The sequence below is a fragment of the Rana temporaria genome, chromosome 1, assembly GCF_905171775.1.
Source record: "Rana temporaria chromosome 1, aRanTem1.1, whole genome shotgun sequence".
In the NCBI taxonomy this organism is placed as follows: domain Eukaryota; kingdom Metazoa; phylum Chordata; class Amphibia; order Anura; family Ranidae; genus Rana; species Rana temporaria.
Window position 1 is genome coordinate 610,934,520 of NC_053489.1, and position 26,207 is coordinate 610,960,726.

A 26,207-nucleotide genomic window follows, 5' to 3' on the forward strand; every position below is an offset into this window, starting at 1 on the left:
GGTACTGTCAGGGCTAGGCTCTCAGCCCTCCCTTCTCAGTGCTGAGGTTTCTCAGCTGTTGGTTAATTACCAGAACTCGTTCCACAGTGACTTACCTGGTGATCATTTACTGCTCATCAGTCCAGCCTACAGCCAGCCCCTTCTGGCTATTTAAACTACCTGATTCATTCCTTCCGTGTCTTCACCTTGGTCAAACATATCTGAAGACTCTCTGCTGTGTTCCTATTGCACGACTGACTTCTGGTTCCTGATCCTGTCTGCTGCCTCCGACTATGCTGCTCTCTGGCTTCCTGATCTACTGGCTTGTTCTGACTACCCGCTTTGACTACTGAACCCTGGATATGTTTTGACTATATTTACAATTTGTACCGTTTTTTTTACCATTTTATTAAAAGGTGTAATTTTTACTGCATTTTCTGTCTCCGTCTGATTTATGGTTCCTGAAAAAGCATCCATTGTGATCGGGGAAAAATGTATTTAATCAAACCGATTTCAATCCCTGTAATGACGTTGGACAGGGCCAGAGAGTGTGGCGCGATCATGCCAGCTGGGACCTGGAAGTGGATGTGCAGCATGAGGATGCCTGTATATTGCTTTTTAACATGCCACTTTACATGTTGGCTTTGTAAAAACTTTACATTAAATCATCTTTTTTTTCCTGATCACATGGAAGCTTTTGAGTGACTATGAGAGTGTTTTCCCTGGAGGTCTGAAGATTCCTGTGTTATATGGATTATGCACAAAGTCTGTTTGGCCATCCGTCATACTGTAAGTGGTCAAGCTTTTTGGTAAGAGCACGTTTTGTGGTGGAGGTTTTTTTTACATTTCGTTTGAAAATAATCTGTCCCTGAACATTCACTGCTCATCTGTTTGGAGTTTTCTATTATGATTTCGTCTATATGGATTCAACACACATATGAACTCAGATTTTTTACCTTCCTGTGTTTTTTTTCCTTGATGATCAGTCTTTTATATGATGTTTATGGATTCTCCCCTCTCTGTAGGCTCATGTTCTTACCTTCATCAACCTCAGAACCAAGATCAGAATCAAATAATTGCTGTGCATTGTCAAGGAGCAAGTGGCTGATACTATGTTCAAAAAACTCAGCTGACTTCTCCATGCCTGATGCTGGAGCTATGGCAGGAGTAGCTGTGGACAAGGAGGCAGAATAAGCCACTCAGGCAGCTTCAGTGGACTGCGCAATAGTCTCTTCTTGGATGACCGAGGGTGAGAAGGATGATAATGGTTTAATAAGTCAGTCCACAACCTCCTCAGCATGCTGTGGCTGGATAGCACGGGCATAATCACTAAACAGAGGAAATTATGCCCTGCCTGAGGACTGACTGCGTCCACCTTTGCCTGTGGACACATACGCTGCTGACCCCCTCACAGCGCAGAGGGAACGTCTGCCTCTCCTTGTTGTCCTCCCAAACATGATGGTTGGGTACTTATTAACAAAATTTTATAAAAATGTGGAACTGTGTACGTAAATGCACTTTAATCAATGGAAAGTGGTGTTTGGTGCACTTTAACTTTAGTACTCACCACACTAATGTAAAAATTAATGGTCACACTACGCTCACACTGAACTATCACTAGATTCACACTAAATTGATATTCTATATACGCTGACAATAGAATCACAATAGTGCTGCACTTTTTTATGAATAACAGTAAAAACCTAAAAGGGGTTTTAAACTCTTCCCTACTCACAAAGTCAAGTCAAAAAGTCAGGTGTGTTTCTTCATTGAGACAATACAGAAGATATACATTTCAGTTCAGCATTTGTTTTTATTTAATTTAAACTACATACAGCTGTAAAAAAAAAAAAAGTAACAAAGAAAAAGAAAATCAACATGCAACACATACAGGTAGCAATAATACGCTCAAAATATACAGTAACACCTGTAATGAAAATTCCTCTGGCCTGCCAGATACATTACACAAATGAAGAGACGTTCTTTCGCGTAGACATGACTTTTGACAGATGTGGTTTCCTAACACTAAAATCTGTGAAGGGTTATCAGTGAACACCAAGTGTGGCAAACCCACCTTTTTGATTCTAATGGCTAATCTTTTGGCTAAAAAAATCAGTGAGAGGTGCTCCTATCTACTGTCCAAGTGAACAACACTATAAGGTGAAATATACTAATCAGCATAATAACAGTCGGACACGATTGTGCAGTTTTAAACTATACAGCAAATAGAGTTTTCAGCTGCTTTTTTTTTTACAGCTGTTCAAGTGTTTCAGTAGACAAAGAAGTTATACTTAAGCAATGTTACATTTACTCCATGTAGAAACAGGCACTATTATAAAAGGGCAACTCTGGTCTATTTATAATACAAGACGTTCTAAAATTAGCTGTTCAGAATGTGAATCAACATTATAATTAACATGTTTATGTAAATTGACTAATATGTTTCCCTTTAAAGGCCCATTCACAGCAGCAGACATGCTTTAGGTTCCATATAACGAGCACCTATTGGTGTGTTTTGTATAGGGGTGATGCGATGCGTTGTTATAATGCCCTGCACTGTTTTACTTTATTGAGCTCTCATAAAACTACTTAAAACTTAAGTATTTTATTTAACTTAGCATGTATGATGCTTTTTAGCTCATTGCAATATTCTGCAAAAACATGCTACCTAATTATTTTCAGTGCTGTGCTTGCCTGAACTGAAACAATAGGACAACGGGCAAATTTCCAAGTCTATGTGTTGGGTGATGCCCAATGAGGCTGGTGAGAATGAGCCCCTAAGACGTATGTTTGCAGATATACTTACATATCTGGTTGGGAATTATATATTTTATTTCCTTTGATAGCAGCTGGTCCAAGTACGTCACCAAGTGCAGATTTGATATTGGTTTTAAGTTCCCTAAGGCTCCATTCACACTTGTGTGACTTGTCATGCAACTTTGATGTCCAAGTCATTCCCCATATTTTTTAATGATAACCATTCATATATGCAAGACTTAAAGTTGCAGCAATGTCAGAGTAGTTTATGCACTACTTTGGGCTGACTTTCAGGCTCATAGACTTTAATGTTAACAATCAAAAGTTGCATGAAAGTCATAGTTGCCACAGTTGTCCATTATCATTGGTCAAAGCCAAAGTCGCTTCCAAGTGTCACCCATCTAAAGTTCCATCAAAGTTGCACCAATGTTGCACTCTAAAGTCGGTGCATCTTTGGAGCCATACAAATGTGAATGGAGCCTGAATATGACAAAGCAGATCATTTAGATTCACCCATGAATTTGGTATTTCTTTTCCCACCCCTCCCATGTAGCATTCATACACATAGCAAAGCATTGAAATTTAGTATTACATCATGAAAGCGGCACCTTTTCCCTGAATCAGACCTCCTCTGCTGTGACATGCGGTGGCCACACACAGTAACAAAACTTCTTAACTCTCTAGCAGATAGAAGCATGAAGACACCATCAATAATATATTACACAAAGAATGATGAGGTTATATTTTGTGGCAAATTTAAATACAACAAAGCTTATCAGAGTTTTTCCTTAGTAAGTACTATAAACCTGGGCCCCCTAGGCATTTTAGCATTCTCAAATAACACCATATGCCATGACTCTCCAAAACCTGAGACAAATTGGGCCTACTTAAGCAATAAAACACCTAATTACCCCTATCAACCTGGAAGCAGCATCTTCGTTCCCCCACTGTCACCTGAAGTCCCTCTCGCTTATCGACAATTAATGCTGGCCAGCATGGAAAATTGAGCCTGGAGATACCAGCAAGACATGGTCTCAAGCCTCGTACACACCACTATTTTTTTTTCATTCAACCTGTGTTGAATGGAAAAAAACTGACAGCTGGGGTCAGGGATGCTGTATTAACGATCTGAAGTTAGTACAGCAATCTCCCCCACTGAGCTGTTTTGTTCTGACAGGGGGACAGCCATTGGCTGAGAGTGCATATCGAGAGCCGGTCAGCAGACCTTTTTGATAGAAGCCCGCCGAATGGCTACCATATACACAGGCCAAATGTTGGCTGGTTTCTATTGAATTCAACTTGGCTTCCATGATGGAACCTTTGGGTGTCTCCAGAGGTTGCCACAGGTTAATTGAGCTGTGGCTGATTGACCTCACATTTAATGGTGTCTGCACAGTTCTAGGGCCAACACTACTTGGCAGAGCCAGCAGCATGACACTAATTATTTTATTAGCTGTCTGTAAATAAATAATTCTTCCCACTGACCAGCACTAAGATAATTTTTCTCTATGATCCTCAAGAGTTCCCTGAGACTTTAAAATTATTTCAAAGTTTCCTGTGGTCTAAGTAATGTCACGGCTCAAGAGATATGTGAGCTAATGATTTATTTTATCAACTGGAGGTGACAAGGACACTGAAATCAATACAAAGTTAAAGGATATTAATTGACAAGTCAGCCTTAAAGTTTTACAAAACCCAGTAATAGGAAAATAGTTACCCCCCCCCCCCCAGTGTCCACAGCTTAAAAATCTTAGTTTTACATTAAAATACTGATCTGTATACCATGGTCACGTAATAAACTGCAGGGTTTGCCCGAGTGCTCAGTGTTCAGGTAGGAGGAGATTTCCACTATAGTCTGTGTCCTCATGATGTTATGGGAGGCAGATCATCCATGAATCAAGATGTGACATCCCACCCACTGTGTTTTTTAGTTACTGGGCAACGAGGAGGAGGGAGGGACTGGGCTGTCATTTAGGATCTGTATACATGCCCACATGTGTGATTTCATACCATGTGACTTGACTAGCTCAGCTCAAGACACTAAATGTTCTCTCCAGCAATAGAGACCAAACTGAGCATGTGCAGCAGTACTACTCTGACTGTGTATTATCTGGCCTTGCCCAGAGTGACAGCAGGAGGGAGAGGATCTGTGCATACAGGTCAAAAGAGCCTTTTTACACAATCAAGAGGATTAAGTCCTTAAGTTTCACAGTGAGTATAACAAGCATGCTATTCTGGATATGCAGACAGATTTTACTGTTGTGGATTTAGTAACACTTTAAATGATAAATTATCAGTCATGAAATAAATAATAAGGAGCAACCTAGTGCATTATCTTTATAGTCAGCCAAGTTGCTTTACATACATTATATTTATTTCATAGTCTCTAATAATACTATAGTTATCCTTGCAAGGCTTAATAGCCTGTTGGATTGAACATTATGCTCAACATTTTGTATATCGATCATTAGTGCCTGTTTTTACATTGCTTGTAAATTCTTGTTTTTTCCCCCCTTAGCTCATTTCAATTCATAATAAGTAAAAACGACTTGGTAAATTAACCAGTTTGTCTGCGATAGCTATTGTTTTAGTTGCTTGTAAAGGCAATAATATAAGTAAGCGATATAAGGCAATTCTGTAAGGTCCACCAAAATTGTAAAGCCTTTCTGATTCTAATCCAAATCTACCGTAAATAGATTTTCCACTTTATAGGTGATCGTACTGTGGGGTGTGTGTGTAAACGGCATGAATAATACTTAGTAACAGATGCCACAGAGACTCTTTAAAATGATGGAGGAGACATTCTGTAATATGGATGTGACTTATCTTATAAGTTATGCCTATTCATTCTGTGATGTCGTTAGACTGTGCAATTTATTAGGCCATTTACAGTAAGGGCTATCATAGCGACTCTTTCCTCCCTGCATGGTTTGTCAGTGACCTGGAACAAGCGTGTAATATTAGGTTAAACGTTTTTTTTAGGTCAATGATTGACTGAACTTATAATAATGTCCTCAAGGGCAGCTAACATTTTTCTTGCCATATTCATTTAAAGTCAAACTCTAGTTTGGGCTAGTTTATGTCCCTCTGGAGGTACATATAGAAAAAAATGAAATACTCATCTTTAAACCCAGAATTACCCCCACAGTATTTCTAAGATATTCTCAATCTTCCAGGTTAAATGACGCCCAGTGTCACTCAACCCTAAAGACTGAATGAAGGGCTTTATGGGCCCACCATAGTGCCCTGTGCTCATAGAGTATTGATGCAGACAGCAAAGCTGATATCATCATGTCCAGTGCTTCTGTTTGCATTATCCAAGACCATCTACTGCTGGCAGAGGTCCAAAGACAAACACCCTGTGCATCACATGACCAACCAGAACATACTGCTGACACAGACCTCGAGGGGCAGAGGAGGGTCAGCTAAGTAGTTATGTTTAGCTTATACCGATGAGTACATGAACACTGGTCATTGCCAAGTTATCAGGGAAAATGATAGTAATTGGGAAAAACATTTTTTTTCACCTGCCTGATTGGTATTTCCAGGAAAAAAAAAAAAGCATATATAAATTTTTAGTTTGTGCCTTTCTATTTTTGACATGGTTTATAGGGGCAATTGATACCTACTATGCATCTCTAATAGAAGCTGTATGATCTAAAACCTATCATGATGCTTTTCTTTTGTAACTGTCTGCCCCTCTCTGGTGGTGGTCCATATAAAGAATTTTAAACAAAAAAAGGAAAAGAGAGCAAGTATCCCATAAACCACTTTGCTCTTAGTACCACAATGTTCATTTGCTTCTTACCAGGTTCTTCTTTATAGTATACCCTCTGGAAGCTGCTTTTTATTCTATAACAATTAAACTGCAATGTTTTAGCAATGGTACTTTAACCTGTAGGGAGAACTGGACAGAAAACCCCCATATCCTGAAGACTCTGAGTTTTGAGTCTTACTGCAGATACATTATTTAATGAGATGTCTACACATATGGAATACACATTGCTTATCACCTATTCATATAGCTGTGGACTCTGCTTAAAACTACAGAAGCTGCTTCTTTTCTTAACTGTGATCATAAATAACAATAAAATATAAACGCTATATACAAAATATATGTAAATATAGAATTATCAGGTCATCAGCTGTCACTGAGAAAAGTTTCAGCAGCTTTGCATAATTCTAGTGCGGAGACAAGATAATAATGGAGGAACCTAAATCCTGTGAGCTAGCTGCTTGTAGACCCTTTGGTGAAAATTGCTGTACTACACTTTTATGGGGCATATTAGCACAGTGAAAGTACATTCATATGTTGCTTGGTGCTTATTTGTGTTACACAATTGCTCCCTAACTGGATAATTCAAATTTTTAGTTCTTTGATAGATACCGACATAGAAATTGGTGTGCTTAGCCCATTTGTAGACTTTTTTGGACTTTACTTTTCATTAAAATTATCAGTTATGCATAGTGCTTCATTTTAGCTCTTTTTTTATTTACTGTGGCAGGTTTTTAATATATATGAATAACCAAAGGACCTCACATTTAGATAACCATACATTGATAACAAACAAGTAACAAGGCTACCTTTAGAAGCAAGATGAGATTCCATGTTATCTCTTTCCAGTGTATGCGAGACAGAAGGTACTTATTCAACAAGATTACATTTCACTCATCTGGATCTCAAACAACCAGTTTAATGAGCAAAGCCCTCAGTGCAAAATACACTGATCTGTAGCAACCATTCAGATGTCCTAGTGCACGAATTTACTCAAAAAGCCCACAAATGTCAGATTTGACATTGTTCAGTGACATGCAGAGATGTGGTAATTTACTAGAAATATAGTGACCTCCAAAGTAGTTTCTGGGTTTGCACATTAGACTGCACGCCTCCAAGTTAGAGAATAAAAAGCTTGCCTACTGTAGGAAATAGTACTTATTTCTGAGCCACAGTTTTCATAAAGTAGCCTTTAACAGACTTAATTTATAAGGCATTGTGGAAAATGCAGTAATCCTTCCATAGCAAACAGCTTAGCAATCAACTTCACTGAGTCCATAATAGTAGTTATATTATTAATAAAAGAAACACTATCAAGATATGTTAATAAAATATGAACAATGCCACTACAACTACTTAACTCAACATGTCTAATATGTAGGTGGGTTTGCGATGAGGGCAGTAAGCTGTAGGCCTGGAGCTGAACATGTAGTAATATGTACTGCTCTTCTATTGCCCTCCTTCCATTTATTTTTGTGTATGTACAAGTGTGAGTGAACTTTAAAGCTCAATGGTTGCTGTGGATTGTTGCAAATTGCATACTGTTGCCCTATGAAAACAACTGTTTGTACTTCAGGTCTTACATTTTTAGCGCAATCTGGCTCAGGGCTTGGATACATGCACATTTGTTCATGCCAGGACTGCTTTTCTCCATATACCAGTCAATAAAAATGCAAAAGCAGTCTCAATGTCACTTAGAATGAGGTTAGGAGCAGATCAGAAGTTAAATGGATCTCAAATGTGAGCCGAACTGTACCTGAAAGCACTTTTATAATGTGTAATTATATAAGACCTTGCAAAAGCTTCATATGATTAGCCCGATAATTTAAACAAATAAAAAGTCTGTCATGTTGATTAAATATATTTGTTAATTTCACACTTTGCTTTTTCTCCCAGATTTGTATGTCATGAAAACCTTCAGGTGTCAGTTAGGAATATCATACAGACCTGGAGATTCCAAATGTCCAATTCCTTGGTAGACCTGTCACTGTGGAAGACTTTGCAGAGGTGTGATTTGCCCCAAAACAACGTCCAACAGTCACACAATGTCAGCCTTCAGCAGTGGTTGGGAGACTATTGTGTGACAGATAATTTGTCTCCTTTAAAATTTTAGGTTTAGGGTCACTTCTGTTTCATGCTGAACTCGGATCCATAACTTTTAGTCAATCTGATGTCTTAAAGTCAATAGGAGTTAGTCAGATTGAACTGGGCTTGTTTTGTAATGTAAAGATCTTTCAGCCAACTGTGGTTGACTCAAATAAGTGTTAGAAATATCCTCTGAAACATTTATATTCACAGGATAAAAAAACACCCATCCCAGACCTCACAGCACCATGGTGATTCGATAATGATAATTAGAAGAGTGTTTTCACAAGGTGAGTACCTAACACAGGATCTAGTGCTGGTGTTCTGTCAAAATAGCCAATTCATCAAGATCTCCAATTACGTCACTTCCGGTTACTGTAAACCATCAATAATTGGAGATTTTAATGACTTGCCGTTTTGACACAACACTGGCAACAGTATACACTCTGGTACACAGTATTATGAGCATATATTGTTAGTCCGCTCCGATACTAACCAACAAAATGGCCACATGCACATCGGTGACAACTTTGTTTTTGTTACCCGCTGTTCTGTCAAAACAGCAAAGTATTCATGTACACGCTTGCCGGTGTTGTGTCAAAACGGCAATTTCCAATTACTGATGATTTACAGTAACCGGAAGTGACGTAATTGGAGATCTTGATGAATTGGCTATTTTGACATAACCCTGGAGGCAAACAATACAGGTGGGACCTATGGATACTGTTAGATAGCCCAAGGCAATAAGCATTCAGATCTTGATAGAACCATCAGAAGAAAAAGGGAATGTTTAAAAAGAAAGAGAAGAGGTCAATCACCTCAATACACTAGCAAAAAAATTTAGTCTCATGGAGTGATTTACTAAAACTGGAGAGTGCAAAATCTGGTGCAGCTCTGCATAGAAACCAATCAGCTTCCAGGTTGTTGTTTTTTGTCAAAACTGAACAAGCTGATGTTAGAAGCTGATTGAATACCATGCACAGCTCACCAAGTACTTTGACCATTTGCATTGATACACTTCATGACACCATGGATTCTGGGTACCTCGGGAGGCTAGATGGATGAGTGGAACGTTGACACATCAACAACATGTCTTTAACATTTCTAAACAAGTCCAGTTTAGTGTGACTAACTACTACTATCAATATTATTACCTGAATCAATAAAAAACATTTTTTTTACTAGACTGTTACCCTAAAGACATTTTAAAGCCACAGTAAGCTGTATACTCGTCTGTGTACTTACAATCTAGCGCAGCTATTCTCAACTAGGGTTCCTCCAGAGGTTGCTATGGGTTCCCAGAGCTGTGGCTGATTGACCTCTAATCTGATGCATCTTGCCTAGTTCTGAGGCCTACACTACTAGCTGTCTGAAGGTTTACCATCAATGTAAGAAGGAATCCCCCCAATGACCACCAATAAGGGACATTTTTCTCACTGATGTCTAATTGGTTTTCGGAGGGATTCCTAAAAGACCTGAAAATTATTTTAAGGGTTCCTCTGGGATAAAAAGGTTGATAAAATATGATCTTGAGTTTCAAATTGGGTCTAAATTGAGTAATACTGGTGTAGAAGAACATCTGCCCTTGAAAATCACATTTCAAACAGACACATATGGAGACATAATTTATACAGGTTCAGACAACAAAAAGAAATATGTAAATACATAGCAGGTACAGAGAAAAAAAAATCACTTTTTCAACACATGGCTATTTCACTTCATAGAACATCCATACCAAACATGGCCACAGTTCCGTAATAATGTAATAGTCAGCCTGTCTGTTCAGAGCTCTGGCAACCTCCATTTTGATTCAGTCAGCACATAGGAGGTGGGGAGAACATTTTTACATTGTTCCAAGCGGGCCCAAAACCAATAATAAGGTAACTGCCATTGAATTTCTTTGTAGCGATTTAATCAGCAGCTACAAACAGAAAGCTGAACACAGTTTAACTGATATGGTGCGGGGAGAGCAAGGGTTTCTGGGAAAAGTCACGCCTGCTGTCTGAACTCTGGCGCCACCTGTGTCATGTGGTATGATTTGCTCTTTTAAGGCAGTGAAGAGACATTCTGTGGTGCTCGATGTTGGCTGCACTCACGCAGATTCCGTATTAGAGGCAGAGGTACTTTTCTTCCTTAATCGAGGCTTATGGACTCTGGGAGGAGGCTGAAAAGAAGATAGATATGTAAATGTATTAGTAAGAATCCTGAGTTACAAAAAAGTAGACAGATACAAAAACACTTTTTTTTAACTTAAAGGGGTAGTCCTCTTTCACTCAGAAAACTCCTACATACCCGGCGTCAGGCAAAACTAGAAGCCAGCTTAGAAACAGCACCAAATCCCCTCTCCCGTCTCAATGCTGCTTCCTCCTTCCACTTTCCTGCTCCATTACACAAATGTACATGCTCAGCCAGGTGTATATGCTTATTACATACCCAGCTAGATATATCTTCAATCATGCCCATCAAACCATAGGCCTATGGCTAGCTTAAAGCCTTGAATACATAGGACATTTTTTTCTTTAGTTCAGGAGTCATACCAATTGTGTGATGGCCAAAGTGGTCACCACCCACCCAACTTCTTCGAGTAAGGAGAAAGCCTATATAACTGCTGATGTTCAGTCAATGAAAATTAATTTCAACCACAAAATTAGGTCTCACCAGGTTGCTATGTTTCCAGTGAAAGTGTAAATCCCCTTTAACAGTCTTTATTGTCATGCAATGGCTGCCCAACCGTAGAAGCATTTTCTGCTGTACTCTGCACAAAGCAACTGCTCTGGTCCAGTACTGATCACTTATAAATAAAGAACATCAAAAAGCAAACCTTTCTTTACATAAAATCACATAAGCAAATGACTACCATACGGGACCACATGCTGTATACCAACAAGAAGCATTCCTCCACCATCCCATATGTTATAATGTCACGTGGGAACCACAATGACCTATACACAGCATTACATTTAAGAAAAACAAAGGTACAATCACCCTATGATTCCTGCTATTACCTGTTAATGAGGGTGTTTATTTTGGAAGACAGATAATGTAATGAGGCGTCTATAGATCTGTGTCATTATACACGTCTATCTTCTGTTCCTGGTGTGCAGGGCTGTATATTTGACTAAAGCACACTGGGGGTTATCCACAAAGCCTTGGCGCAACGTAACTTTTCTGATTTAAGTCCGCCGCAAAATTCCCAAGTTAGGTGCCGATCCACAAAGCACTTACCTGGAATTTTGCGGCGCTGTAACTTAAATCCGTCCGGCGCAAGGCGTTCCTATTCAAATGGGCGAGTCCCATTTAAATTAGGCGCGCTCCCGCGCCGGACGTACTGCGCATGCTCCGTCGGGTAAATTACCCGACGTGCATTGCGCTAACTGACGTCGCTCCGACGTCATTTGCTTAGACGTTAACGTAAATGCGTCCAGCGCCATTCACGGACGTCTTACGCAAACGACGTAGAATTTAAAATTCGACGCGGGAACGACGGCCATACTTAACATGGCTTAGGACAACTAGGGCTTAGCCCTAGTTTTACGCGGCGGAACTCGACGTAAACGACGTAGATTTAGAGCGTCGGGCCCGTCGGAGCGTTCGTGGATCGCCGTAACTGGTCATTTGCATATTCTACGCCGGCCTCAATGGCCTCGCCACCTAGCGGCCGGCCTAGAATTGCATCCTTAAGATCCGACAGTGTAATTCAATTACACATGTCGGATCTTCGTCCTAACTATGGGAAACTGAGTCTGTGGATCAGTTCCATAGTTAGGACCAGGGATACGACGGCGTAACAGCAGTTACGCCGCCGTATCTCTTTTGAGGATCTGGCCCACAGTCCTTACAGCCACAGCCAAACACCGATTCTCTACAATACAGTGGACTTCTTAAAATTTACAAAGTTACATAAATCAATTGGCTATACACAACCATGTTGCTCTTATTCCATGTTTGTGCCATTTATATTCCTGCGGCATACTCCTCTGGTTTTACATTTTTAAGTTTAAAATCAGAAGCAGAATGTAACGAGTAAGAGATAAACTTCTTTCTTGGTCTCCTAAGGCCTGTTTCACAGGAGCTTCAGCTTGTATAAGAGCAGTGTGAACAGCAAGCTTTTACAAAGCATTTCTGTAAGCTTTGTTGAAGCTATAAGAGTACCATTCAGCTGCAGTTTGTAAAAATGTTGAACACAGATCTTAATGAGAGTACTGATTGCCACTTTAAAGAAGCTGCTAGCAGGCTTCAGAAGACCTGAAGCTTGCTGAAGCCTGCTAGCAGCTTGTTTAAAGTGGCAATCAGCACTCCTATTAAGACCTGTGTATAATATATTCCCAAAAGGAGCTGAAAGGCACTTTAAAAGCTTAGAGAAAGCTAATCAAAGCTTGCCAAACGTTTCATAAAAACCTGTTGCTCATATACAAGCTTTACCGCATGTAAAATAAGCCTTACATCTGATGCAATTTCCTCCAAGGTGGGTGAAGACTCGCGTGATGTGCAGTCTAACCACAAATGTATCTGCTAACCAAGTGAATTGAAGGGGTTTCATTAGAGGTTGCAGAAAGTATTTTGCTTTTAGTTATCTTGGCACACTTGCAGAGAGGGAGAATCTGCAAGGCGCAAGCCCTGTGCAGGCCAGTGTAGAAATGTATGTCAGACAGCCAGGCAGCTAGCATTTTTAGAAGGTCATAAATGGTAGCTTTTTCTCAGCACAGATGTCCATTAATGCACAACTCCAGGCTCCCCCTTAAAGAACATTATCCCCGTTTTTTATACTTACCTTTGTCTGATGTCTTCTGGCTGGTCACGTGTCTTCTTCTCCTAGCAGTGGGCAGTCCTAGGTGATGCAGAGAGCAGCACTGACATGATATCATCAGCTCTGCTCTCTGCATGAATACATTGTGAGTACAGGGCACCAAGCTCATAAGGCAGCCTTCTATTACTGAGGGGTTTCCTCAATCTTCCAGGTTGAGTGATGCTGGGTGTCATTTAACCCAAAAGTAGAAACTATATAAAAATTGTGTACTTAAGCACTGATGTGAACCAGGGAGGACTACCCCAGGGATTTCTTTCTTAATCAAGATAGATGTGTGTGTGTTTTTTCTTTTTCTTGGCAATCAACTAATTAAAGTGGAGGTTCACCCAAAAACTAAATTTTTAACAGTAGATTGAGGCTCATTTTGTCAAGGGGAATCGGGTGGTTTTTTTTTAAATCGAAGCTGTACTTACCGTTTTAGAGATAGATCTTCTCCGCTTCCGGGTATGGGCTGCGGGACTGGGCGTTCCTATTTGATTGACAGGCTTCCGACGGTCGCATACATCGCGTCATGGTTTTCCGAAAGTAGCCGAACGTCGGCGCGCAGGTGCCGTATAGAGCCGCACCGACGTTCGGCTTCTTCCGGCTACTCGTGACGCGATGTATGCGACCGTCGGAAGCCTGTCGGAGACCTGTCAATCAAATAGGAACGCCCAGTCCCGAAGACCATACCCAGAAGCGGCGGAGAAGATCTATCTCTTAAACGGTAAGTACTGCTTCGATTTTAAAAAAAACACCCGATTCCCCTTGACAAAATGAGCCTCAATCTAATGTTAAAAATTGTTTTTCGGGTGAACTCCCGCTTTAACTGTTAGGTGAGCAGTACACCCACTAATTGGTGGTGGTGAATAGTTATTCACATATTGGACTTTCATGGCTGTAATTTAATTGTACTCCCATTGTTTTTATGACATTGGAATTTGTGTAAGTTTATGTAATATTGGAAGGTTGATTTTAGCGCATTATTACTTTATTAATTCAATCCAAAAGACTGTATATCTTGTACCCAGACTTGGCCTTTAAAAAGCGTAAACAGTCATAAAAAGAATGCAAAACTTAAATATTTTTCTAGTTTCTTCATCATGGTTTTTATTCTTTGTATGCTAATGAAGCTTTGGGCAGGTGCTGATATCTTTGTTTAGGAATGAACATTTATCTTCAATGCGAAAAATGTATTAAAATGGAACAACCAATATGGAATAATTTGTAATTACTGTGTGTAAAGTTTTATTCTTGTAAATCTCCCATCTGTCACCTCCAAGACATATAATAGGTTCAATACTCACATTAACCAGCAGTCTCATGGTTAATGGAGTCTTATTGTGGCTTTTTTAAGCTTGTTCTGCTCCTTGATTCTTCAGTTCTTTTCACCGCAGCAGCTTTTGGTGGGGACTGAGCGACCTTCTGCTCGGCCTCTCCTGTGTCTGAAGACATCAATCAGGGGAAGGAGAGGGAGAGAGAGGTGGAGAAGGAGCAGAATTTCATCTTGATCTCATCCCTCAGTCTTTACAATAAAGACATACACATGAAAATGGATGAACTGTATGGGCCTGGGCAAGTATGTGGTTTACAGCTTCTGACCATCTCAAGCAATTCAAACATCTCATCCACGCAGGTGTTTGATAAAACACATAATGCAGAATGATTAATGATGACCACAGATACAATTAAACAGTATGGATAATGTTTCAACTTCATTGTTTATCAGACCATTCCTTCAAAATAGCATATGTATTTGTTTCAAGTGTCGTTCTCCACTATCATAGGTTCAAATAGAAGTTGGTGGAGTCTTGAAGACAGCTATAGGCCTACTCAAAGTAGCAATCCAAGAAAACTAAATCCAGGGCACTCACAGCATGTCACAATTCTTTATTTTAATTACAAAGGCTAAAAACCCAAATAAAGCACCTCCAGCTGATGAACGTTTCTGGGCTTTTTCAAGGTAGTTGGGACCAAGCTTTGCATGAGAAGCATTTGTCGGCTGAATGTTTTAATTGTTTTTACCTTTTGGATATATGATTAAATAAATAAAAAAAAGAATGAATTTTACAAAACGACACAGAGAAATCAAATTAAACACCACATCCCAATAGACTAGAAAATAAGAGAGGGAAAATAGGTAACAAACCTTGGGACTTTTGAACTGTTACAATCATGATAGAGACCCATATGGCGACTTATGGGTGTCTCCATCTTCTTTTTTGATACCAGGGAAACATGGTCCCTGATACTGTCACTTGGTATTCCCCGCGTAAAAGGCATCACATTAACACATCATGACATATACCACATCGATGGATTGACATGTTGCCCCTTTTTCCCCACTTCTACTGGTGGGGTATAATGACTGCGCACAAAGTTATCCTTCAGCGATCGAGATCTTCTGTAGGTCATTTCAGGATATTTTTTGAGATGTTTGGAAATATTGGTATCCCCCATAAGGAGATACCAATATTTTTCCATGATGTCACGCACCTGTTGGTGCTGACCTGAAAAACGGGTAATCATAGGAACTTTTCATTAGTTAACCACTTCACCACTGGGCACTTAAACCCCCTTCCTAACCAGGCCAATTTTCAGCTTTGGGTGCTCTCACAATTTGAATGACAATTACTCAGTCATACAACATTGTGCCCATCTGAAATTTTTGTCCTTTTTTTCCCCACAAATAGATGTTTCTTTTGGTGGTATTTGATCACCTCTGGGGTTTTTATTTTTTGCGCTATAAAAGAAAAAACACTGAAAATTCGGTAAAAATAAAAAAATAAATTCTCGTTTCTGTCATATTAGCAGGTTATTTCTCACACACAGCATACCACAAATTATACCCCAAAACACATTCTGCTATTCCTCCCGAGTATGGCGATACCACATGTGTGAGACTTTTACACAGCGTGGCCACATACAGAGGCCCAACATGCAGGGAGCACCATCAGGCGTTCTGGAGCACCCAGACCAATTCTGACATTTCTCTCCTACATGTAAAAATCATCATTTATTTGCTAGAAAATTACATAGAAACCCAAAACATTATATATGTTTTTTTAATACAATGGCGGCCATTACAACTTTTTATCTCGCACAGTATTTTCGCAGCAATTTGAACGCTTGTTTTAAAAAAAAAAAAGCTTTGTGCTTAAAAAAAAAAAAAAAACAGTAAAGTTAGCCCAATGCTTTTGCATAATATGAAAGATGAAGTTACGCCGAGTAAATAGATACCCAACATGTCACCCTTCAAAATTGCACACGCTCGTGGAATGGCGCCGAACTTCACTACTTAAAAATCCCCATAGGTGACATATTGCAAGGTATTGGAGTATTGCAGGGAATTGCAGAGTATTGGAGTATTGCAGAGTATTGGTGGTATTGCAGAGTATTGGGGGTATTGCATAGTATTGGGGGTATTGCAGAGTATTGGGGGTATTGCAGAGTATTGGGGGTATTGCAGAGTGTTGGGGTATTGCAGAGTATTGGGGGTATTGCAGAGTATTGGGGGTATTGCAGATTATTGCACTGGGATGGATGGCTGGATCTGTGACTGCATTTGTCACAGATTCAGCCCACAGTAGCTGCTGCTGCTTCCGCTCCCCTCCTCTCCTCTCACACTGTACCGATTGGTACAGAGAGGGGAGGGAGGAACCGGCGTCATCACATGACGCCGGTTTGTTTACAAGTGATCGCTTTGTCATTTGACAGAGCAATCACGTGGTAAACAGCCGCTATAATGTTACTGGGGTGGGGTCTATTGTTGCTGGGTGGATCGGTTATTGCTGGGGGGGGGGTATATAGTTTGTCTGGGATGGGGATCTATTGCAGCTGGGATGGGGTTGGGGTCTAATGTTGTTGGCTGCAGGGGATCTATTTTCATCCTTTTTGTTGTTATCATTAACAAATTGCATACAAATTACTTGACACCAGAAAATAATACTTGGTTCTGTATTCTCTAAAAGGGGTGGAACCAAGAGACAGTACTCAGAGGTGGGTAAGGCGCGGAGACAGGGGGTGGCTTTAAAGAGGGGGGTTCCTGCACCTATGCTCTGAGAAAAAAAGCCCTGAATAAAACTAATAAACATGTTATACTTACCTGCTCTGTACAGAGCAGCCCCAATCCTCTTCTTTTTGGGTCCTCTGCCAGTGGTTCTAACTCCTCCCCCCTGCCAAGTGCCCCCAATAGAAAGCCTCCCGAATCAGGCTCCTGTGAACAGACATTGTCCATTCACACACAGAGCCTTGCTCGGCCCCGCTCCTTGCTCTTTCCTCAGTGGCTCACTGGTTGAGATTGACAGCAGCAGGAGGCAATGGCTCCCACTGCTGTGTGAGCCAATGAGGAGAGAGAAGCCTGGTGGAGCCCCTGCTCCTGTGCACATCACTGGATCGAGATGGGGCTCAGGTAAGTATAAGGGGGGGCTGGGGGAGTAGCGCCACCCAGACGTTTTTTTACCTTAATGCATAGAAAGTAAAGTTGGCGACACATTATACAATTTTCTTCTACAATTGTCCTTTAGATTTACCAAAACCATATAATATGAGGTCAAATCTTAACACTTTCAATTTGTATGCAATCAGGCAGGCCCTTACGCTACATAGTTGAAGGTAAATCTAAAGTAAATTGAACAAACAAAAAAGGTATAATGTGTAGCCAGCTGGCAGTACCCTATAGTTTCTATTGGGATACAGTCATGCATATCCTTTATTCTCTCTCCATCTCATAATACCTTTAAAGCTGGTCATATACTATGTATTTTGATTGTACAATCTCCATCAACTATGTAGTATAAAGACCTGCCTCACTGGATACAAATAAAAAAAGAAAATATTTAGGTTTGTCCTTATATGATATATTTTGGTAAATCTAAAAGAGATTGTTCAGATATTGTACAATCTGGTAATATAGTGTATGGCCATCTTTATACCACAAATCCCCTAATTGGCTGTGCATTTTTATTTTTATTTTTTGTAACCTGTCTTCTCTTTGCTGACTTTTTCTGCCCCCCTCCCACTTTTCAGTTTCTGCTGGGTGGCATTGGTAATCTGTACACATTGGATTACCCTACAGGGTAAAGAGATGGCTGTGGTAGAGCACACAAACCTGCTTGTCACTGCAAATCAAGCATAGTGCAGCTGACAACAGCCTTCGGAGAGAAGCGTCACATGCAGGGAACAAGGAAGACCAGCTTTGTTTTCTTTTTATTGCCGGTTCAATTTATGTAGCATAAAAGAAGAACTTTTTGTCTAAGAAAAACATAGATGACTATGGGCTAAACCAGAAAGATCAAGCTGTACACTCACTACTTTACATTGTAGCAAAGTGTCATTTCTTCAGTGTTGTCACATGAAAAGATATGATAAAATATTTACAAAAATGTGAGGGATGTACTCTCTTTTGTGAGATACTGTATGTATGCATTAGAGCAGGGGTGCCCAACCTTTTGAAGAGCAAGGGCCACTTAAGCGACTTTGTAACCAGTAGCGGGCCACAATGAGCGGAGCGGTGGCTGGCAGCCCACTCGACTCTATAGAGCCCACTCTACTCTCTTTTTTTTCGTGGATTAGATTGGTGGTAGGGGTTTGTAAACGGACAAGTACATTTACATCTTCCACTCCTTATAGGTGAATGGAGGATCAGATTTGGTCGGACTGACAGTATGAAAGGGGCCTAAGGCTGCTTTCACACTGATGCACGGTTGTTAACCCGCCTCACAGGTGCATCACAGTTCACCTGCGGCATTCCTGCAGGTTAGCTGCACTTTGCCATAGATTTCTTTTATATCCTATAGGTGTGGTGCACTTTCAGAAAACACACCAAACTTGCGGGTAACAGAAGTCTATGGCTCAGTGCAGGTAACCCACAGGTGCACTGCTCTGCACCTGTGGATCAGTTTGAAAGCAGCCCAGTAACCACTGCAGAACAGATATGCCCATTTATACACTGTGATTTTATTCCATCCCAGAGCAGGAGGTCGCGGGCCACATCAGAGGGCTCTGTGGGCCACATGTGGCTCCCAGGCCACTGGTTGGGCACCCCTGCATTAGAATGTTTAACAAAAGTGGAGTTACCCTTTAAAAGCCTTAGTACAACCAACTGTAGCCAACACATGGGCTTAATAGTGAGCACTTCTGCCTTGCAGCAATGGTCCTTGGTTTGAATCTCAGCCAGGGTGGTATCTACAGTACATGGAGTTTTCATGTTCTCCCTGTGCTTGCATGGGTTCTGCCATACCATGCAAATGGGGAGGGTTTAGAAAAAGGAATAGAGACCTACCTAAAAGATATGGAAAAGACTCTCAAGCATATCAGACTTGGTGCCCAGAGAACTGACTCATGAAATTTCCGAGAGTCAGATACGAATGAACAGATATCACACACACACATTAAAGTATAAATACGATGGACTACAAATTATGTAAGAAAGTTAGCAGGTTATCCCATGATTTACATTACTTCTACTGTCCCATGCACTGTACAGCTGCAGTCAAGCAAGGCACAGCCGACATTTGCGCCATGCATTCTATCTATACTTCTTCATATATGTACATCACCTAGTTCTTTACTTTAAACTGAGGCTCATGGCATCGGTGGTCTCCACTCTTTATTTCCTGATCAATTTAACAAGAATAAAACAAGGGTTAAAATAGATATTCTCGACTGAAAATTATAAGCACTTTATTGGAGAAGCTACGAGTGTCATATTCCAAAACTGGTCTTGAGCCAATAAATTTGAAGTAAAATTCAAGCCAAACCCGTTGTATTTTTATATAGAGCGTGGAAGGGCTTTTCTGCATCCCTGTTGGGAAGTACTACCCTAATTGTTTGTCCTAGTGGCCAGTAGGAGTGGTGGTCACCAGAACATGATTAAGGGGATACCTTCCAATGGGAACACTTGATTTGAAGACAACTGTCAAAGGTAGGATTTCCCTTATTATGGAGAGGTTTACAATTGTTTTCTATTGTCTGGGGTTAGGAACTGCAAGACAACCTCACTGATAGGGCTAGAGACAGCAATGAAAACTTGACAGAGGTTCCAACCCTTCTCCACTCCATTAGAAAACACGTTTTTGGCTATAGTCACATTTTAAAGGATGCCAAATAAAAAAGGACTGCAGTGCTCACTTTGCTAGTGTGCCAACCGTGAATGGTTACCTGTAAGATTTCTCTTGGTAACTACTGGCAGTCACACAGTGGCTGCTATGGGCATCTTTTTCTTAGTAACTGCTCCATTACCAGCAGGTAGAATAGACCTCCAGATGTCTATTGATTTCATTGGATTGAAGGAGATCAGGAGATCTGTATTAATCACTACTACACCAGTTGGAGGCAAGTTCCATGCAGAATAAAACTTCCTCTGAGAAAACCTTTTGAAAGGGCTGTCCAATTAATGAGCTTGGGTTACAGTGCCTTGCGAAAGTATTCGGCCCCCTTGAACTTTGCGAACTTTTGCCACATTTCAGGCTTCAAACATAACGATATAAAACTATTTTTTTTGAAGAATCAACAACAAGTGGGACACAATCATGAAGTGGAACGAAATTTATCGGATATTTCAAACTTTTTTAACAAATAAAAAACTGAAAAATTGGGCGTGCAAAATTATTCAGCCCCTTTACTTTCAGCGCAGCAAACTCTCTCCAGAAGTTCAGTGAGGATCTCTGAATGATCCAATGTTGACCTAAATGACTAATGATGATAAATAGAATCCACCTGTGTGTAATCAAGTCTCCGTATAAATGCACCTGCACTGTGATAGTCTCAGAGGTCCGTTTAAAGCGCAGAGAGCATCATGAAGAACAAGGAACACATCAGGCAGGTCAGAGATACTGTTGTGGAGAAGTTTAAAGCCGGATTTGGATACAAAAAGATTTCCCAAGCTTTAAACATCCCAAGGAGCACTGTGCAAGCGATAATATTGAAATGGGAGGAGTATCAGACCACTGCAAATCTACGAAGACCTGGCCGTCCCTCTAAACTTTCAGCTCATACAAGGAGAAGACTCATCAGAGATGCAGCCAAGAGGCCCATGATCACTCTGGATGAACTGCAGAGATCTACAGCTGAGGTGGGAGACTCTGTCCATAGGACAACAATCAGTCGTATACTGCACAAATCTGGCCTTTATGGAAGAGTGGCAAGAACAAAGCCATTTCTTAAAGATATCCATAAAAAGTTTTGTTTAAAGTTTGCCACAAGCCACCTGGGAGACACACCAAACATGTGGAAGAAGGTGCTCTGGTCAGATGAAACCAAAATCGAACTTTTTGGCAACAATGCAAAACGTTATGTTTGGCGTAAAAGTAACACAGCTCATCACCCTGAACACACCATCCCCACTGTCAAACATGGTGGTGGCAGCATCATGGTTTGGGCCTGCTTTTCTTTAGCAGGGACAGGGAAGATGGTTAAAATTGATGGGAACATGGATGGAGCCAAATACAGGACCATTCTGGAAGAAAACCTGATGGAGTCTGCAAAAGACCTGAGACTGGGATGGAGATTTGTCTTCCAACAAGACAATGATCCAAAACATAAAGCAAAATCTACAATGGAATGGGTATCAAATAAACATATCCAGGTGTTAGAATGGCCAAGTCAAAGTCCAGACCTGAATCCAATCGAGAATCTGTGGAAAGAACTGAAAACTGCTGTTCACAAACGCTCTCCATCCAACCTCACTGAGCTCGAGCTGTTTTGCAAGGAGGAATGGGCAAAAATGTCAGTCTCTCGATGTGCAAAACTGATAGAGACATACCCCAAGCGACTTACAGCTGTAATCGCAGCAAAAGGTGGCGCTACAAAGTATTAACTTAAGGGGGCTGAATAATTTCAAACGCCCAATTTTTTAGTTTTTTATTTGTTAAAAAAGTTTGAAATATCCAATACATTTCATTCCACTTCATGATTGTGTCCCACTTGTTGTTGATTCTTAAAAAAAAAATAGTTTTATATCGTTATGTTTGAAGCCTGAAATGTGGCAAAAGGTCGCAAAGTTCAAGGGGGCCGTATACTTTCGCAAGGCACTGTAAAAAGAGTGACGCAAGTCTTGTATAAAGGAACATGTATGACATTTTATCTTTCCAAAATCCTGCTCAGCTCACCTCCAGGTAAAGAATGTGAGCAACTCCAGGAAGGAAATTAAACCAGTCGGCAAGCTACTGATGCTATCCAGTAAATATTGCAACCGTGATAACGTCAGGAAGTTTACCTTGATTTGTATTCTTCTTAATTTTTGCAGCAAAAATCAAGAAAGCACTTGACTGGGAATATGCACAAATGTGTGATGGTAGTGGGTGACCTGCTGAGTCCCAACCACAGCTCTTCTCTGCACAGGGTATGTACAACACAGAGAAGATGTCATCCCTACAATTAGGTTAGGTTCACATCTCCAACGGATGCGGCTCGCAGCAGGGGTCCGGTGAGTCCTTATTCACCATTTCAGGGAGGAATCAGGGGAAAATATTTGGCTGAATTCAGTCCTGAAACTAAGCCAAAGATGCACAGGACTCCTGTGCAAGCCACTCCGCAGCCTTCATAGAGAGCCGGTCACAATCTCCTGAAATTGCGAATTGGATGGGAAACTCACATCCAATTTGCATAGGTATGAACCCAACCTCACAGGGTAACATTGGGTTTTTAAAGGCATTTGCAACTCTTATGCAGCAAGCAGGACAATGCAATGCAATGGACCTGTAACTGACCAGTGTGAAGAGTTCCATAGGATTTTGGTCATCCCCTTTTTCTTCCGCTTTTGTTAACGCAAAAATGAAATCAAAACAGATCAGTGTGAAAGCAGTCTTACTATTTTTTAATTATTGGCGGAGCCTGGAAAGCATTGTATCTATGATCGGCAAATCGTGGGTGCAATGCAGGGCTCCTACAGACTGTCAGTGTAAGGTGTCTGCTCATACATCATACAGACAGGCAGTTACACAATGACAGGAGCAATCGATTAACTATTAGAGCACTCAACAGCGCCCTGGTAGTTCATTGAGACCTAAAAGCCGCCAGTCGTAAAGGTTGTGGGAATTTGTAATTCATTCATTCACAGAATTCTGGGATTGATTTACTAAAACTGGAGAGTGCAGAATCTGACGCAGCCAGCTTCTAACTCTAGGTTGTTAATTAAACTTTAAAAAACAAAACCTGGAAAACTGATTGGTTTCTATTATGCAGAGCTTCTCCAGTGTTAGAACATCATCTCCTCTGTGAATGAATGATGTGGCCCTGTGGGTTAGGGTTGTGTTCTTTTCAAATAGTGACAGCTGGTGCAGAGGAAAAAATCCCCAGCCTGCTGTCAGGGAGAAGCTGCAGAAGCATGAACATGTAACATATTCCCAAAGGTGAACTTATCCTTTAAGATTTCCAAGGAAGGTTTAAAGAAGTCCAGGTATGGCATTCTTTGCATAGGTACATTGGTCCAGCTTGGCATATTGTGCATATACCATACCATACCTGTGAATCTTCCTAGCAGCTGAAAATCATTGTAGTACAGTAGATACCACTACTACCACTGATTTCCACTAGCTTCCAGGTCCCTTGCCAAGTGGCTACTCTGTTGCATTCTGAACACAGGTAGTCAGTCGTTTGGCACTGGTGCAATTCAGGGAATGCTTTGCATTTTCACAATGAATGCAAAGTGTTTGCTGATTGGATGAGGTGACAAGGCGGGGTGGTGACGTGCACACAGGGACATATTTGTAAAGCAGTGAAGCTGATATTTTCCAAACATTCACTGTTTATCCTTCAGGTGCGTGTGTTTTAAATGACAGTGATTGAGTCCCCACAAGTTTAGTGAATGTCACATCCACTGCTTTATAAACATGTCCAGTGAAGTATGAAACTCAATGTTTTATTTCATGATCAGAACCCATTTTAAAGCACGTCTAAAAATCGTGTCTTTTTGATAAGATTACTGATTGCGCACCAATATTTAATCAAACCATACTTAACTTCTTTGTTTCAAGGCCTGTTTCTAACACAAACATTTGACAGCAACATTGTTGAACATGAATTTTGCTAAATGGTCACTTATAAAGTTCTGATAAAATATCTTATCAAAATTCATACAAGTTGATTCTTTGCGGCATGCATCTAGTGGACTTTTCTATGTAATCCAAGTGCAATTTTGTTTTGGTGGCTTCCACCCCCTAACTTGGGCATGTATGGTCGATGGTTGGAGCTTGGTCTCAAAGGCCATCCTACAGTTGGTCTAAACTCACTTGTGCATTCAAGTCTTACAGAGGCAGTATTTTCTATTTGTTTATATGCAATTAAAAATAGGTTGCAAATTACCAGCACTTGCAGATGCATTCTATAAGCTCAGACTAGATGTGGCTGAACGCTAGGAGCCCTTTCACACTGCTCTGTAGCAAAATTGTGCTAAAAATACATGTGCCAGATACATATGCCAGAGGCTCTAATAGGCTACAAAAAAGGGTGGGCCCGGGGTGCAGGGCACTGTGCCCGTAGCCCATCCAGTTGTGTGACAATAGCAAATGAATATTCGCTTTTGTAACACTGATTCTCCTCCAGGCCAATCAGTAAGTGGTTGGCCGAAAGGAGATAGAATCAGATTGGCCGCCAGGAGGAAGAGGGAGGAGATGCAGGGGAAGCGAGGAAGCAGCCGGAAGCAGCCGCCTGCAGCCCGGAGAGAAGGCGCTGCCGCCTGCAAGATGGAGTAAGTGTGGGGCCGCGACTGCTGACTGACCGACCCAGGGGGGGAGCCCATGAACCCCATTACCCGTCCAGGAAACTGACGGACCGGAGGGGGGGGGGGTGGGGTGTGGTGGCCCTCTGTGACCCGATCGACTTGGGGGGGTGGATTGTTTTTCCCCCCCCAAAAAAAACACCAGCTGCCACTGATTGTACTAACAAATGTAAGGCTCACAAAATAGCACAGTGGGGGTCCCACCTCATCCTCCACTAAAATGGAAGGTTTGAGCCCCACTAAAACGTATACATTTTGGGTAGTTGTGGGAGAACTGCTGATCTTGGTTATCTCCTTGACTTGATGGCAGCTATTCACATTCTGTATTGCGCCTCTATTATGAAGCAGATCCATGGTGCCAAGCTTTTCTTGCATGTTATTTTATGATGTAACAGAAGATTTAATTGTGTGAGTTCTCTATGTACAATACAGTATTCGGTCTACCAGTATGTATCCAAATATGAATTTCAGATGTTGATCTAGGATTTATATGACTGATTTATACAAAAAGGAGCAATTTAGTAAGTATAGTGTACTGGTTTGAGTCACCTATTTTTTTTGAAGCTCCAGCTGCAAGAGGTCTAAGCCACAATTCTCAGACAGCTTGGCATTTTACTTGTCCTGCCCCTTTTCTACATTCTACATAACAGAAGAAAAAACAAATCTCTAGCAGTGAAAATGGGACCCCTACCCCAACCTCATTACATGTGTGCCGACACAGGAATGATGCAGGGATCCCAACATTGTTCTGGAAAGTTAATAAAACTTTTTCACCATGAGTCTCTGAAATTTATATTTATAATATTTTCTGAAACAATTTTCTTTGGATGTCACTCAGCAAACAAATACTAGCTTCTGATATCCTGGCCACTAGTTCTTAGCGCTAAAAAAATGTAGCGCCTGTGTACTTTCGTACAGGTGCTATATTTAAATTTAGTGGGGGAATGAGAGAGTTATGTTGCTCTCATTCTGTGATCTGTTAAATTTGGCTGTCGCCAAATCTGGATTTGTCCTGTGGGTCAGTCTGTTCCCCAGAGATGCAGTCTCATCTATGGGCAGCAGGTGGCGCCAGAGGGGTCCAGGCGGAGCCACTTCTTCCAAGCAGC

At 40.9% G+C, this 26,207-nt stretch overlaps 1 protein-coding gene across 5 annotated transcripts in view; it reads right to left on the reverse strand.

Annotated features, from left to right (window-relative positions):
- Positions 1–10,206: 10,206 nt before the first annotated feature.
- The window catches only part of REEP1 (receptor accessory protein 1), a 143,693-nt gene continuing 127,692 nt past the window's right edge, over positions 10,207–26,207 (reverse strand). For 3 of the 5 annotated variants that reach the window (XM_040335232.1, XM_040335230.1, XM_040335227.1), the window contains one exon: positions 10,207–10,760. In XM_040335232.1, coding sequence (XP_040191166.1) covers positions 10,741–10,760 — 20 coding nt within the window. In that variant the 3' untranslated portion in view covers positions 10,207–10,740. Of the gene's footprint in view, positions 10,761–14,689; positions 14,828–19,942; positions 20,000–26,207 lie in introns of all 5 variants that reach the window. The other 2 variants (XM_040335231.1, XM_040335228.1) reach the window with 2 other exon arrangements.